The following is a 17,155-nucleotide window of genomic DNA, read 5'->3' as shown; positions in this document are numbered from 1 at the left end:
TTTGAGGTGCAACCTTGAACTGTAGTGTGCCAAATTGAAAGTCCAGCGGGGGCGCCTGTTCATTAAAGAAGAATACTGTTGATTTCGCTGGGTTGATAGCGAGACCTGACAGCCTTTCAAAACTTTCAAACATCGCAGCCATGGTGCCCATAGGGGTGCGAAGGTCGTGTAGGTATAAGATGATATCGTCCGCGTACGCCGACAACAAGTGCGTGGCGCCACCAACCATTATCCCCATGTCAGTCCGCTCTGCCCTTATCTTTAACGCCAAAGGCTCGAGTGCCATTATAAAAATAAGCGGTGAGAGCAGGCACCCCTGCCTCGTTCCCCTGCGTATCCGATATTCTGCTGATATGTGCCCTCCCGTCCTCGCTCGAGCTGTGGGAGCGTTATATAGGAGTCGGATCCACCGTACATACTCTTCCTTCAGTCCAAATCTCGACAAGGCCCTGACTATGTAGTCCCATTTAATTGTGTTGAACGCTTGGCGCATATCTAATGAAATACAGCCCGCATAATCGTATTGGTTCGGGGCTTCTGCAAGGAGGTGATGCAACTTTCTAGTGTTCAAGGACGTGCTGCGCGCTGTCAGAAAACCTGTCTGGTCCACATGGCTCAGTTTGTTTAGTGACGGCAGAAGTCTATTGGCCAGGATTTTACTGAGTATTTTGTTCTCCTTCGATAATAGTGATAAGGGGCGGTAGCTAGCCATGTCAGTGGGATCCCTGCCAGGTTTCGGGAGCAACACCACCAGCGCCTGCGCTGTGGTGAGTTGCAGAGTGCCCTCCTTCAATGCTTCTCTATATACATTTTCCAATTGGAGTACAAGGAGATCCGCTCAAGTGGCATAAAATTCGGCTGGCAGGCCATCCATCCCTGGGGTCTTGTTTCGAGGGAGAGCCTTTATAGCTGCCTTAATTTCTGACTGAGTGATGGGGCCCAGTAACTCTTTCTGCGCAGCCGCTGACAACTGAGGGCATGGTGTGGTGGATAGAATCTCGTCTATATGTGTACTCGCTTCCTCCTCAGGTTCACTATACAGACTTGCATAGTATTGTCTAAAAGCCTTGTTAATCTCACCCTGGGTCTATACTCTACCACCCGCTAGGGTGGTAACCTCATTGATAACAATATTAGGGGGGTCATCCCTCAGTAGTTTTGCCAACAAGGTTCCCGCCTTGTCTGCCTCTGTGTGGCTCATTTGTGTATACCTTTGATAATCTAAGACACATAAAGACTGCAGCAGTTCGGCGTGTCTGATCCTAGCCTCCTGCAAGGTGGCCCTCTTGCCAGCATCCTGCACTGCTTCCTGCTCTAGTTTATTTAGCTTCTCTTCTACCTCCATCAGGGACTTATGAACCTCTTGTCTCACCCCTACCGTCACCCCTATCGCCTTCCCACGGACCACCATTTTGAAGGCGTCCCACTCAATCAGTCTGGTAGACGCTGTGTTACTATTGTCTGTAAGGTAATGCTGGATAGTGTCTGACATAGTTGTGCGGAACAGTGGGTCATCTAACATTTGAAGCCACAACCTCCATGTTGGCACTGGGGTGGGTACTCTTCCCCACCCAATCACCAGTTCCAATGGGCTGTGGTCAGAGAAGGACTTCACTGAGTATGTCGTAGTCGTCACCTGCTTTGCAATGCTATTGGAAAAGAACATTCTATCGATTCTGGTGTGTTACAAATGCACTGGTGAGTAGAAAGAGTACGCTCTGTGTGTTGGGTGTCTCATCCGCCAGATATCACAAAGCCCCCATCCCTCTGCCCAATCACACAGCTTACTTGCTTGTTTACAAACCCCCGTCCCATGCAAGGGAGGCTGCGACCTGTCAAGTGTAACATTCATCACAGCATTAAAATCCCCACCGATTATCCATGGGTAAGTCTCCCATCCCACCAGGGCAACCAACAGTGTATTTCAGGAACTTCTCCTGTTACGAGTTTGGTGCATTTATTGAACTCAGTACTACCGCTTGGCCATCTGGGGTGCCCCTAACCAGGATATACCTCTCCTGTTGGTCTACTCTTTGCTCCACTGACGTGAAGGGTACTCCATGTCTGACCCAAATCGTAGCGCCATGCGCAAACCCAGAACATGTGGTAGAAAAAACCTGCCCCTTCCACTTTTTACGAAGTTTCCCCACTTCCCGCTCAACCATATGTGACGCTTGCAGGTAGACTATCTGCGCCTTGCGCCTCAATAGCTGCGCGTGTATCCTATGCCGTTTCTGAACTGAGCCCTGGCCCCTGACATTCCACGTTATTATGTCATACTTATTCTGTACATGCATCGTGTATTTGGATGTGGCCGCCGTGCAACCAGTAATGCAGGTGTGGTGTTGTGCCATTGCAAGAGAGTGCTCAACGCAGGACTATTTCCCTCCCGAGAAACTACCAATACTCTGTCCTGTCATGGAACTATACCGGACCACCCAACTAAACAGAAAACATATAAACCTATATTGCATCTATTCAAAGCCTTCGCATTTTGGGGTATGTGGCCAAACCTACCCATGCAGTGCACACTCCTATTCAGGGTTACAGTGATATTCAAACAGACCCCGGGCCATTATTTTATACAATTCAAATATATTGATAAGAATAGAGCAATCCGGTACATTACTGTTCGGTGCCAAGTTCGCAATCCCGTCCGCCCAACTAGGGGATCAGTCCATCTGCAGTCTGTGGTGTCACGTAGGGAAACAGAGCCATACTACCATCCGAGTCCGATTTCTGGGTGACCACTTCGGAAGTGGTCAATTCGCCGATCTGCGCCATAGTACGGAATGAAGAAACTGTAAGGATCACCATCTCCTTGCCACTCTGCACCTGCTGGGTTGTTGGTCGAAGCTGTGTGTTCCTCTTGTGCAATCGTCTTAAGCTGAGGTGTCCTGCCTGCCGGCCATCTCGCACAGTGGAAGTCGAAGTCTGGGAGGCGGCCCTCGATTGTTTCTCTGGTTCCATCACCTCCAGCCATTCCTCCATGTCACCAGGACTTTCAAAGAAGTATGTTTTCCTCTCATAAATGATCCTTAACCACGCCAGGAAGAGGAGGGCGTATTGCAGGTTTAGTTCTCGTAGTTTCCTCTTAACTGTCAGGAAGGAGGAGCGCTGCTTCTGTACCAGAAGTGTATAGTCTGGGTATAGTGAGACCTTGGTATTCTCAAAGTTAATGTGGGGCACCTCTCTTGACTTCTGTAGCAGGACATCCCGTCTCTATAGTTTAGTAATTTAATTATGAGTGCCTGCGGTGGTGCCCCCGGCTTCGGACGGCCCATAGGAATCCTGTCCGCCCGTTCAATGGAAAATTGATCTTAAAGGCCCTCCTAAGTCACATGCTCCCTGATCCAACCCTCCATATATCTGGCCGCATCGGCCCCCTCAGTTCTCTCCGGCATCCCTATTACGCGTATGTTGTTTCTTCGCTCTGTCCCTTCTGCATCCTCCATGGGATCCATTAGGATGGCGACCTGGGACTGTAGTTGCTTGATATGGGCGATGTTCTGGGTCTGCTGGGGGGCAGGGCATCCAGTACTACCGCGTGGTCCTTCACTTTGTCGGCGAGTTTGGCATGATCGGCCCGGAGCAGCGATAGCCCAGTCGTGAGGGCGCCGATTTGGGTCTCTATAGCTTTCCTGGAGTCTCGCACCTCCTGTAGGATTAAGTCCAACTTGTCCGCCGTCTCTGCCGCATTAGTAGGTGGTAGGCAGCTGGACTGCTGGGAGAAGTCCATGGTCACCGCAGTATCTAGGACGTGGTCAATCCCAACCTCCCCTTCCTGCTGCTTGCCCTTCACTCGCCCCATCACTGTATTACGGGCGAAGTGTCCTCAGCGACGACGATGTCTTTGCCCTCTCCCTCTTCGTAGGGTAGGCCCATATACCCGCCAGGCTTTGCTGCTGGACTCTTCGGCTGCACAGTTGTCTCAGGCAGCCCCTCTGTCCTTTCCCCAGACTATCCGCAGTGCACTCCGTTAGACCCAGGCCTGCCAGCTACTGGTTTTTGTCTCCCTGCGCTGCACTGTGCTCTGTCCACTCCTGCTGCAGCTGCACGGCCCTGTCTATTTGCACAAGCCCGTGTCCTCTTGGGGGGTTAGTGGCTGGGGAACTCCAAGCCTCGTATGCTGTTGTAGCCCTCCTGGGCAGTCCCCAGTCTGTCGCACCACCGCCAGCACCCCAGTGCTTTAGGGCCACCCTCCATGTTCTATGCTGCTCTTCCCTGCCGGGTAATATGCGCACAACCCGGTGTCTACTGGTCTGCGTAGAAGTTCAAGGTGACTATACTGCCACAGGCGTTTGTCCTTTCCACGCCACACGGTCTGCTACCTCACGACCCCTTTATGGCACCTCCCGTCAGTGTCCTGCTACTGTTTGCCAGTAGGTTGGTCCCGCTCACACCACTATGCAAGGTGGACCTGCATAGGCCTTGCCGCCGCCCCGGTGCTCGCGTGGCCGCGACGCGGGTCCCGGGCTCCAAACCTGCTGGTGTGCACTCCTCTGGGCTCTTCCAGTCTCGGGCTGCTTTCTGGCCTCTCCGCACGTCTGCGCTAGGTCTCCGCGGCACCGCCCGGGGCTGCACACAACGGGACCTCAGCACACCTCCCGGCTGCAGACGTCCCCCAGCAGGCCTCTCCACCACGCCAGGTCGTGCCGCCTCTATCCCACACCGTTACACAGGACCTCCAGCAAGGGGCCGTGCCGCTCTGCCACCGAGCCGCCCGGGAACCCAAATGTTGCTCCGGTGTTCGGCGCCGACCTCACTACGCGGCGGCCATTTACAGAGGGTGACAAACACCGCGGAATACGGCTAGTCTCTAGGATATTTTACTGCCCGGGTCCGGAATTCCCTCAAGAGGCGACCGCCATGTTAGGCTGTAGACACGCCCCCCCCCAATTGACATTTTACAGGGAAAAAAAGTGTTTTTATAAGTGTAAATCATGGAGAAATGATTAATCAGGCCCAAAGACTACATTTATGGGCTGTTAGTCTGCTGAAATAAATGGCAGCCACTAAAATTGGTAGCCAGGTCTCTTTTTTTTTCTTAAACTTTGACCACTCCTTACCTGGCCACCCGTTTGGACGTGACCCCCAATTGACACTCAGGTACAAATTCAGCATGTTTTCCGGAAATACCTGTTGTAAATGGGATCCGGCGGGATCCGCCTATTTCCCAGCAGTGATTTCACCAGCCCTCTTCCTTGATCACTCATTTCCCTTTCATCATATACCACCTCACATCATGACCCCCTCCAACAATTAGGCACCAGCATGAAGCAGTAAAGGTGTATGTGTGTGAATCGCATAAGTTGGGGCAGGTGTGCGTCTTTGTGTTCAGAGGTCATTCACTGTTTTGATGTAATCAGCCAGGAACTGGCCTGCGGCCGACAAAGGAGCTCCGTGCTGCCTAGTTTTATCCACCAACAGCAACGAGAGAGCCGAATGTTGTCTGCAAAGGGCGCTATCATAGCAAGGGTCGACTCTGTTAATATTTCTAGGCTTGGTTATGACCTTGCAGGTGTAGTTTGTATGGTAACTTGAAGTTAGTTAGTAAGAGCCAGTGTTTTGCACCCCCGATTCTTGATCTTAGGGTTCTCCTGTCCCTCCTAGGTACCTGTACAGGTGGTCTGCAAGGAGGGAATGACGCCTATAAAACAGCAGAAGCCAGACTTTAAAGTAGGAAAACTCGAGGAGTGTACCAAGACTGCCAGTGCTTACAAGCAACTTGGGCAGGCCCTGCGAGCGAACAACTTCCCAGATAAGAGGGGCTGCAACTTCCCCCCAACATATACAGGTAAGAGGGGCTTTACTTCTAACCCTTTGCAGTACATTCAGGAGATGTTTTAACTCTCTCCCAACTCTGTCCATAGACAATTAATCCGTTAATGTAAGCAAGGCTTTAACTTTACCCCCCACACTGTCCAGATATGAAATGCAGTAGATTCACCCCCTGACCTAAGGGATGGGGCTGTAACCCTAGCCGACTATTCTCTTCCCAGGTAGAATGGTCTCTATTTTCTCCTAGCCAACCCAGTCCCAAGTAAGTGTAAGTGGTAGCAGTCACTTTTCCCCAAACAGTGCCAATGAAAGATGGCCTGGAACCATTCTCCTACTGTATATATGTAAGAGCAGATTAACTCTCTCCCAAACCTGTCCAGGTGAGTGCTCCTTCTCCACCCTGCCCAGATCAAAAAGGTTATGATCTTTTCCCGCAAACCTCAAAGGTAGAGAGCCCACGGCATGTCCCTCTAAATGGCTGCGAGGCTTTCCCGGTAGGAAACCAAGCAATCCCAATTGTCAGCCACCAGACTGGCCCAAATCTGCAAATCACCACTGCCTAAGCCTGTGACTGCAACAGCCCTATGTATCTCCATTGCTCCTGTGATCAGACCGTTCAGCCATGAGTGAACCCCAAATAAAAAATGTCTATATCCTCTAGCCGTGTCATTTCTGCCCCATTTACTTGACCTGTACATAAAAGAAACTGACATCATCTCAGGGCAGTTTCCAGCATGGTAAATGAAACCATATACTGTGTCTTGAGGTAACCCCTAATTATTTGACTCTAACAGAACCTTCATCATTAGTGATCTTGAAATAACCCACAAAAATGATTTGACTGTCCCAGTACTAATTCTGCTTTTTACAATTATCAAACTTTCTGTATCCACCCAGTCTTAAATGTAACCTTCCCTGGTGAGGAGCCCAGAGAGGCTTTTGCTGCTCAGCTTAATGACTCTTGGCCAGTCCTGCCAGAAGCCTTTCTGGAGAAATCTAGGCACCTCTCCCATCCCACCACCTTTCTTATCCTGCCTCTTCCGTGAAATCCGAATGAGTATCTCAAGGCGGAACCATGGATAGTCTCCGATTATGAAAGACAGCCCTGTGCCTCCACTTTCTGTTCCCCCCCCGTCTCAGGGAATCTCTTGCTCACCATAGTTCTGTGGGTTTTATGAGCTACTATGGCCTCACCCCCAACCCCACCTCTCTTGTTCTCTCTCTCTCTCTGAGTATTGCGCACACTCAAACTGCCTGGCTAGCAGGGTGATCCTTTCCAACCCTATTCTATGTTTTCTTCCTTCCAGGAATGCCTATTCCTATGCAGACGCTGTCACAAGAAACTTACACGAAAGAAGTGAGCCAGAAGGGCCTACTAGAGAAGTCCCAGAGCCCGCACTGGCACGGAAAGAAGACCGATGATTTAGGTAGGGTGAGCACACTCTTCTCTGTAGGACTCTATAGCAGCAGGTTTCTGACACGGGTCTGTTTTAAATCCCCTCTCAATAGTGGTCCGGTGATGGGGGTTTGTAGGGACGAATGTGGGTGGTAGTACATGACACAGCTGCCATAGGCCTTTAGAGCTAGAGGGACGCAGACAACACCACAGCCATGACATCTAGTGTATAATCACAGTATGACATTGGATGAGGTCCTGGAACGAGTAGAGAGCCACAAGTGCATCAGTGACTCCCAGTGGCAAGAGTTTATCACTGTTGATGTTTTGTCTAGCAACTAGATGCCATTGCTTCACTAGATGCAAATGCTATATAGCTCATTAGTTGTCACCCGAAACTGGAAAAAGTTGTCTCTATTGAGGTACAAGATGCATGATGTGTTGTTTTGTATGCCTTGCTTGTGTTCCTCACCTCACAAAGTGCTTAATCTTCTGACCGTCCCACTTCAAGTGTTGATCTGTTCAGTTTAAGATACAAACATTTTAATACTTGTGAGTCATTGACGCAAAGTTCTTTCTTCATTGCCTTTAGCTCTGCTTTTGATAAATTCTAAGTTTCTAAGACTACTGTCACTTATTTTCTTACACTGAAAACTCTACGCTATCCAGGGGCCTACCTCTTGAAAGCCTATGTACCTGCCATTGTAAGCATAATGGCAGTTTCAGAAGCATTATAGAAGCCTGTGCCCATGGACGTAATCTCTTCGGAGACTTCCTTTGTGCCCCACTAGCATCGTCAAGCTCTCTTCATTGGACATCAGTTCTAGGTCATGCAGAAAGTTTGAGAGGGATGAGACTGTACTTCAGAACATTGTTGCCTAAGCCACAGTTGCCAGTAATTTCCTTCTTCACTCCGAGTCCTAAGCCCCACCCATACTCACATCTCACTCCCATTTGAGGTAGCACCTTACTGGTTCTTTGTTGTTAAAAACCTGAGAGATGAGCTACGCAAGAGATGCATAAGGTGGCAGGTAACGGGTGAATGGCAGTCTGTGCATGAATCTTTGGCCTCATTCTACTTTTAGCCCAACACTTTTCTGATGTTATCCTCCAGGTGTCATTGAGTGTAACAGAGGGGTGGTCAATAAGAAGTATGTCTTGTGCTGTGTGTTTCTCCGGCCAACAAGAAGTGTTTTCTTGTGCCGTTTTAGCATTTCTGTGAGATATAGGATGCACCACTTATGCTGTTTGTGTTTTTTTGTTTGGTCAGGAGAGAAATCTGTGAAACTACCCATGTATTGTCTTTTAGTAGCCACAATCCTGCAGGGGAAATCAACAGACACCTGAAGTGGGTGGAAAAGGGTGATTAAGTGTAATCTGGACCACAATGGCCATCAGCTCAGTTTCCCCCTTTCAATGATGCAGGAGTGATCTCTGGTCTCTACCTTCTCTTTAGGGCACTGGCATGAAAGGAATTTTAGCAACTTGAACCTACTGAAGGCTTTACAGGAGAAAAACCAGGACAAGTTGAAAAAGATCTGAGGGGTGCAGGCTGTGCTCGCAGACAGAAACCTACACCGCAGAAGCATGATGCGTTGACTCCATTATCTTATGCAGCAGAACAAAATGATTAATACCCTTACAGTTTGTGTGTGATTAATGCCTCATCAGTCTGTGTGTGTGAATAATGCCCCCTTTTGGCTACCGGTGGTTGATGCCCACTGCTTAATCTGGTTAAGATTCATTGCTCTGCAGTTACTTGGTGATCAATGACATACGTAGTCTGTGTGAGGTTGTTAGTCCTTCAGTGTGTGTGCACCCTTTGCTCTGTGTGAGTTAATGTCATTTCCACCTGTCTGTTGATACCCCTGAAGCCTGTGTATAGATAAACTCTGCCATTGTAGAATTGGTGTATGGCTTATGTCTCAGAATCTGTGAATGCTTACTGCTCCCTGCAGTTTTTGTGTCTGATGAGTGGTGCAGACTGTATGACTTTTACCTGCTGCAGTCGAAGTGTGTCTGATGCTCACTGCACCCTGCTATGATCAATGCTCCTTTCAATACGTATGATTACGGCTCTTCATAGCCTTTGTATGATGGAACTTTGCATAGCATTGCTCCTTTAGACAGCATTGTGAAATAATCTATTTCTCATATCAGGTGATGGCAAGAACTGTAGCTATTTAAGATGGTGGTGGGATTCAGGGTCTATAATGTAGGTAAAACATGTGGGATCTATTGTGCTTAGTTGTGAACATAATGAGTGCTGCCCAGTGGATATAATAACTTTAAGTGTGTTCCTTCCACTTTGCAAGACAGAATATGCCATTTGGCAGATGGAAACTTTGTTCCGACTGTTCATATGCATGCATGCCAATGACCCACAGAGGTTTTGATAAAACAGTGCAATGCTCAAAAGTAACCCTGGGCGGAGTTCGCGGAGTTGCACTATGTGAAGCTACGTGAAGTGCAAAAAAACTCAGGAGCTCCGCAAGCGGCGGAGTACAGTAGAAAAATGATGTTCGCGGTGATTGCACAGTGCTGGATGCTTATCCGCGCTGTGCAATTATTACGAACAGCACCATGCACAGCGCAAGCTTACCTTTTCTGCTGCTCGAGTAAATTTCTACTCAAGCGGCAGCTTTCTCAACCTGAAGGGGCAGTTTCTCAATGCGAGCGGTCGCAGTGAGAAACCTGACACCCCCGGCCCCCGCATTGAGAAATCTCGCTGGGAGGTTTATAACTTTATGTTGGCGAACGAGGAAAAATCTCGCCGGGAGGTGGATTTTCCGCGTTCGCTAACTTGACGTTGGTGAACGCGAGCAAGGAAAAAACTCGGCTCACCTGCGCGAAGTGGAGTTTTTCGGATCTCCGCTAGCTCCCCGTAACGTGGAGTGCAAGAAACTCCACAAACTCCATGAGCGGAGTTCACCGCCCAGGGTTACTCAAAAGACCTATCACACCGTATGAAGCTGATCAGACCCTCTATGGGGGCAAAGTGTTACCCTTGCTTTGAGCTAACTGATTTGCTGCCGCTTGGCCCATCAATCTAACTGCACGTGCTACATACTAACTGAAACACATCCTTCCAAGTTAGGAAGGTACCCAGGTAAAACTAATTCTGTGAGAGCATAGACGATTCATGGATTCTGAAAAAAAGGCGGGCATGACTGAGATCTGGAAGACAAGGAAACCTATTAGTTTGTTTCAACAGAGGTATCAAGGACTTAGATTAATGTAGAAAAATTGCAATTTTTCTAGGTAAACATTCTGGGCTCTTCAGACCTACTGTTGAGTCAAATAGTGAATTTAACTGTTTTCCAAAGGCCATGCTCTGCTGGTGGTTGAGTGTTTAATGGGTGGGGTGGGGCAAAGGGCTGGACAGAGGACATGCCCTGTGGCCATCACTTTGCTGCTCACTGCTAAAGGCCCTCCAGAAGCAAAAATTTGAGCACATTTCTATAAGTTTACACAGTTTTCCTCAACCATGTGAGAACAAACTCATAATCTGAGTAAAACATGTATTATCACAGCATCAGTAGCCTGTCAGTTGATTCTCCATTTTACTACTGCTGCTCCAACTCAGTGTTGTAATGGACAGCTAGAGCATTAACATTTGGTATTCATGATCAATGTGTGGCACACTTGAACATCACCTTGATGGAATCAGATCTGTGAAATTTAACTCATATCGATTGGAAATTACCATTATCGGGGAGTTAATTTTGTCATATAAATTATGGTAAGTGCTTCAGAAATCTAAAATGAGGAAACAGTTTCTATGAGTTCTCAACTATCTTCAATCCAAATCAACAGAAGAGTGACTAAGAACGAAAAAACACACATAAAAAGGAGGAGGTAAAGACATTCAATTACTGCCACCAAAGCATGAGTTCGAGAAAAAGAAGAGGAAAGAACAATAAAATAGGTTTTGCAGACGCAGTGCAGAAAAAGAACCCTCAGGCACCAACTGAAAGTCGGTTGCCAGTTGTCTTCATTGGGTTCTTGTTTTGAATACGTGAAGTAGTATCCAACAGTGGTGAAAAGTGAGTTAAAAGGAGTATGGACTACTCCCCAAAATAGAATGATTCATTTAATAAAGGGGTAGTTCCAACTCCATTAAAAACATAAGTGAGAGGCGGACATAAAAATGGTTGTGTTAATTTGAACCAAAAAGTCCTATACATAAAAATACAAAGGTCGACATGTTTCTGCTATGGTGAGCCAATAGTCCGCTCAGCATTCGTCCGGACCATACAAATCCTCGCCTCGTGGGTAGCGCATGCTAAGGCGCCAAATCCACCTGGGGCGGGAAGGACATAAAGATTACAAACTTGTGTGTAACCGGTGCACAGGAACTTCCTCGTGCAACCCCTCCAGTGCGTAAGGGATGAAGAATCTGAAATAAATCTATAGACATGGGGAATTTTTTTTTTTTAAAGCAGATGAGACAATTCCTACTCATGCAATCATTGCGAATTCACAGTTTATCAGAAAGTGAAAGGAGCAAAACACACCTAATTGTCAATGAATAATAGTGGCATTATGGTATTCAGTATATCCCACCATATAATGTCAATTGGGGAGACATACCCTTTAACTTTAACACATGTCATGCCCCTTAGAAATAAAACAATGCATTGGCATTTGCAGTGTTCAAAGAGGCATAATTGCCTGCAAATTATCACCTTCGTCGATACAAACACAAACCTTTATGATGTGTGGGTCGCGAGGTGTTATCATAATCAAAGTCAAAAAGTGCCCGTTACAAAGTTAAATAACCAAACTACACCTTCAGTCAAAAAAGACCTAAGGTATTTAACTCACTCAAAAGTATCAGGAGCAGTTCCTCATGTGCTCGTGGCAGGGGAAAATCTTCACGCCCGGAACATCTGAAAGTTAAAGATCGGGCCGGCAATTAATGTTGTTTCTCTCATCAGAAGCTCTTTCTAGGGGGCATGTGCCCGGATTAAGCAGCAAGCGGTAACAGAGAAAATAATACACGCTACCGCCTCACTTACTTCTTTCCCGGCGACTGCCCTCCGAGGAACCTAATCTGTTCACATCCACGGCCCGGAAACACGGGACCCGCGGGGACGTTGGTTTTTGTAAAAGCGTGAACGACGTGAGTCACGATCACGTGATCACTGTTCCGTTTCTATGTCTTAAAGAGACCGAATCACTTAAACGGGTAGAGCGTGGATTAGCATCGTTCTACTTTCAAGCGAAACTTTATTGAGCAAACACAATGTATAGGTGAGTAAGAGTCATACTTGAACCCACGAACCATTAGTATCTTGCACATTCAGGAAAGCACTAAAACGTGGATTAGTATCGCAGCTCCACTCGCACGTGAAAACTCTTTTTGACAGGCACAGTCAAGGTACAAAAAGAGCTCCCACATAAATCCAGGGGCCCCCGGATTCCTGCGTATAAAACAGCTGCTAAGTTACATTCATGTGTAAATTAAGACATGTCTTTACAACTTTTTTCACTGGCAACACAGGACTGTTTCTGAAACAAGAAAGGGGCTGACAAAGACAGCTCTAACTCCTAATAACACAGGAGTGAAAGGGTGTCTTACGCATTCAGCAGCCACTAAATTGGGAACAGAACATCAATGCCAGGGTATCCCAAAGAAAGGTGGCAAAAGGACATTCTTGCGACTAGATTCCAGATGATTCCATCATCGGATAAAGTAGAGTGGTACACTTATCGTCACATTACGGAGGGATGTATGACATTACGACGCATGCTTTTACCACGCATGCCTTTACATCGCAGTTTTTACAACGCATGCTGTTACAGCGCATAGCGTTAAGGGGTGCTGGATAGTGAATAGTTTAATTTACTATTCCAACTCCAGTCCCCGTGGATAGTAGGGAAGGTGTTGGATAGTAAATTAAATCTATTCCCTATCCTAGAGCGCCCCCCAGCGCTATGCGTTGTAATGACATGCGTTGTAATAGTTACGTCGTAAAGGCACTGCATGGTAAAAGTTGCATTGAAAAGGATGTTTCCCATTACGGAGCCCCAGGGTATAGCATCATTCAATCCCTGTAAATGCGTGGAAAGACGGTAAATCCATCTTTGTTCCTTTTCAAAGATACTACTCTCACTACCTTGATTGATTTGCTCTATCACCGTCCATCTGATGTCGTTAGGGCAATGACCACGTTCCAGGAAATGAGCAGTTAGTTTCGTTGTGCTTTTCTGGCATCTCACATTGCTGCGATGTTCGCAGATGCGTAGTTTTATTTTCCTCGTGGTCATCCCCACATATTTGAGATTGCAGGGGCAAGAGACTAGATAGATAACGTTACTTGAGTTGCAGTTCTCAACTATCTTCCCCATCCATGTCAGCAAAACATTCTGACTTGCAGATTGAATCATGTACTTTCAACACTAGCAGCAATCTAACAGTTACCTCCCGATTGATCCAAGGCAGCATCAGCACAAATTGCTAATGAACAACCAGAGTGCTAACATTATGAATTCATGACAAAAGTGTGGCATGCCTGAACGACATCTCGATAGAATCAAAGCTGTAAAACTAGATGGAATTTCCTACAGATGATACATGCAAAAAGAACAATTGATGGCCGGAATGCTTCACAATGTCATTCATTGTTCTGAATTCTGTCCATCAATTGTTCTTTTTGCATTTGTCACCCAGAGTGGGATGGATATTCCCAGACGTGGGTCCTGTGCTCTCCTTGCCACTGGAGTAAGGCTAGCCTGGCTGATGAGGGTGGCATGGTGAGCAAATGAACGATGGATTAAACCCAGATCTATTGACTGGGGGAGAATGTTTGATTTGCTTTGCATTCTGTCCATCATCTATGTGTCTTTTGCTTTCTTGCCCTAAGTACGCAGGGTATGCCCAGACGTGGGTCCCAGACTCACTGTGCCACTGGATTCAAGCTTGCCTGGCTGATAAGGGGTGATGCCCCGAAACCGGTCCCAGGATGCTTGTTTCCAGTCCAGGGAGGACCTGGCTTGGCAGTTTGGTCTGGACTGTTCCCATGAGGCACAGGGTCAAGACTGATTTGCCATGAGGCACAGGGTCAAGACTGATTTGCATATGGCTGGGTCTACTAAACTGGGATGACATGGTAAGCAAAAGAATGATGGATATAACCCAGATCTAGTACCGGGGGGGGAATGTTTGATTTGTTCTGCATTCCCATTCCGTTCATCATCTGTGTGTCTTGCTACAGATTATACTGCCATAAAAAAATGGATAATAAAGGCTCTACCTGGGTCCTAGCAGATGGAACATTTAAACAATGATTTTGAGAAGATTTGTTGATAATTATCAGATTAAAAAAAAAATTCTGTCAAGTGTCTGTTTCTGCTCTAATGTGTGCATTATGTATTTTCATTTGGTGAAGTCTGAGGTTAGGTACTAGTGATCAAACCGATCTGGTGTTTCTTGATCTTTTGTGACTTAAGTGAGTGGTGTCCTAAGTCTAGATGCTCTGATGCGTTGTCTGTCCAGTGCAGTCTTTTGACCTGTTTTTGTCTCAACCCCAAAAGAGAGTGTTGCACTGGATTTAAATGTGGTTGAGTAGTTGCAAAATGGTAAATTAAAGCATGAAAGAAATAAGTGCTCTACAGTGTTGTAGACTTTATCCCAATACCTATTTACATCAGATAAAGTTTGGTAAAGTAGATACTGTGTCCGGTGACTTAGTGAACTAATGCGTCCACTGTAGGGGCATCTGTTCTACCTCATGCTCATATATTCGAAACCCAGTGGGTCCACCCAGCCTTTCATCCTTCGGAGGTCGATAAAATAAGTACCATTGAGTTGGGATAATAATAAAGATCTGTTATTCAAGGCCAAGATACCCTTCTGGGTGAATGTGCGCTTTACAAATACACATTATATTATTTAATACTTGGTACATCCCATGAGTGCTGACAACTGAGCTTACTTTGATCTTGTCATTCCAGTTCAAAATAGACATATGCCCTCTGGTTTAGCTACCCTAATAGACTCATTTGTGTGAGTAGAACGCTAGTCAGGTGGCTATCTGACTTAATTTTATGTAGGCTTGACTTTTAACAAGTTATGTTTAAAATGTGGTCTGTCCAATCTGTTGTGGTGGAATGATGGCTCAGACTCATTCCAGGTTAGAGGTGAACGATTTCCAACTATTATCCAAGCTGTTAGCTGAAGAGGAGATGGGCTGTGGATTCCCCCTCGGCCATCACCTACCCAGCCGGACCTTGGACAGACCGTCCTTTGTCTCTCCTTCGTATCCCCCTCGTACCCCTTCACCCTACCCCTTTCCAACCTTTGCTCCCATCATTTTTGCTCTTTAAATGTTTTTCCGTTGAGACCTAGCTATCTGACCGATGCCCGGTGGAGCCACCGGATAGCTGAAGAGGAGATGGGCTGTGGATTACCCCGTGGCCGTAACCTTCTCCGCCGGACCGGGGGCAGACTTTCCCTTCGTCTCTCCTTCGTATCTATACCTTACCCCCTTTCCCTACCCCCTTTCCCTTCTTCACTCCATTTTACTTACCCTCTATGTTCTTTAAATGCTTTTAATGGTATTTTTTTTGTAATTTGTAACTGATGTAATTTGGCAACTATGTGGAATCTTATGTAAAGCACTCTGATACCTTCAGGTCTAGCCATCGCTATTTAAAACTCTTTAAAATAAATTTAAAAAAAATAAAATCATAGAAATTATAGTTAGTGCAGGGGTGTGGAATTTAATAAAATATCTACTTGCCCATGGGGCAGGTTGCTTCATAAATCTACTGGTCGTGTAACAAAATCCACTTGTCCATTTTGTTCCATGTAATGCGGCGACAAATTACAGCAGCAATCTCATTATATAAGAGCTCTTATATACCCTCTTTGATTATGCCCGGGCTCATACCATTGTAAGGTTTGAATAGTAGCAATTCCCTTATGTTACCATGTTTCTGCAGATCTACATACTGGAGCTGAAAGCAGTTGTAAGCAATAGTTCCAGGGATGGAACGCTCTTTTGAGTCTGTGCAAACCTACTAACTTGCATGTTTTAGGGTTTTCATAAACTCTTCTGTAATCTTTTCCCAAAGTGAGAAAGGTTGGAAATGTACTACTGACAATGGTCTCTCAATGCACGGTTGCAAGGTCTCTCAATGCACAGTTGCACTTTTACAGGAGTGGTTCCCAGCACACCTGAAACTGGTTTTAAAACATTTGGCCCCTAGAATCAGCTTTGAATCTGATATAGAACACTGTAGTCAATTGAAGCACTATAAACGGTCTGCAGAACAAATAGAATTTAAAGTCTATGCTCCCCATTTGCGATTTCAATTAAAGCATGGAGTAAGGCGTTGTATTCTACTCTTACGCTTGGGTATACTCCCGTTAGCTCCTTTTTTAGCTAATTGGGATGGTACTAATAACCCAAAAGGCTTATGTGAATTATGCTAAGGTGGCTAACAAGATTTGCTTCACGTTTTATTAATATGTCCTAATGTGATCATAGTTATGGCTCGTCAACATTATATAACCCCAATTCAATTAAAGTATAACGCATTCTCTGCCCAAGATTTAATTACATTGTGTAATTCTCCTGTTAATGAATTTTCCCACCATAATCCGAAGATTTTACCTTATCTAATCCTATCGAATGCTGTATGAGTAGGTGGTAGAATATTGCTACTGTACCATCTTGTAGTTAGCCTAAAAAGCAAAAGTCTTTTATCTAATCATTTTTATGAGTATCTAAAATTATTTTAATTCTGTATTTGTTGATCTCAGTTGAGGTCTGGATCAAATAATATTTTTTTACTGTTTACTGACAATGACAGACGTTAAACTTCTTCCAGGGTAGTGGTTGAAGGGAAAGTGAACTTGCAAACTCACTGATGTTCTCATGAGCACGTGCATATTTGCTCATGTAAAATGCTCTTCACAAATATTTTCTAGGAGTACTATTTCTTGACCTACTTCTGTAAACTCATGTG

The 17,155-nt window shown here is 46.1% G+C and overlaps 1 protein-coding gene across 1 annotated transcript in view; it reads left to right on the top strand.

The window, feature by feature from the left end:
- The window catches only part of CIMIP4 (ciliary microtubule inner protein 4), a 553,487-nt gene that overhangs the window by 184,116 nt on the left and 352,216 nt on the right, over window positions 1-17,155 (top strand). The window contains exons 8-9 of the mRNA XM_078683876.1: window positions 5,614-5,761; window positions 7,089-7,208. Coding sequence (XP_078540002.1) covers window positions 5,614-5,761; window positions 7,089-7,208 — 268 coding nt within the window. The remainder of the gene's footprint in view (window positions 1-5,613; window positions 5,762-7,088; window positions 7,209-17,155) is intronic.

The sequence above is a fragment of the Lissotriton helveticus genome, chromosome 1_1 (assembly GCF_964261635.1).
Source record: "Lissotriton helveticus chromosome 1_1, aLisHel1.1, whole genome shotgun sequence".
NCBI lineage: Eukaryota > Metazoa > Chordata > Amphibia > Caudata > Salamandridae > Lissotriton > Lissotriton helveticus.
The sequence above is the reverse complement of the archived record's forward strand: the minus strand, read 5'-3'. Positions and strand labels throughout refer to the sequence as shown.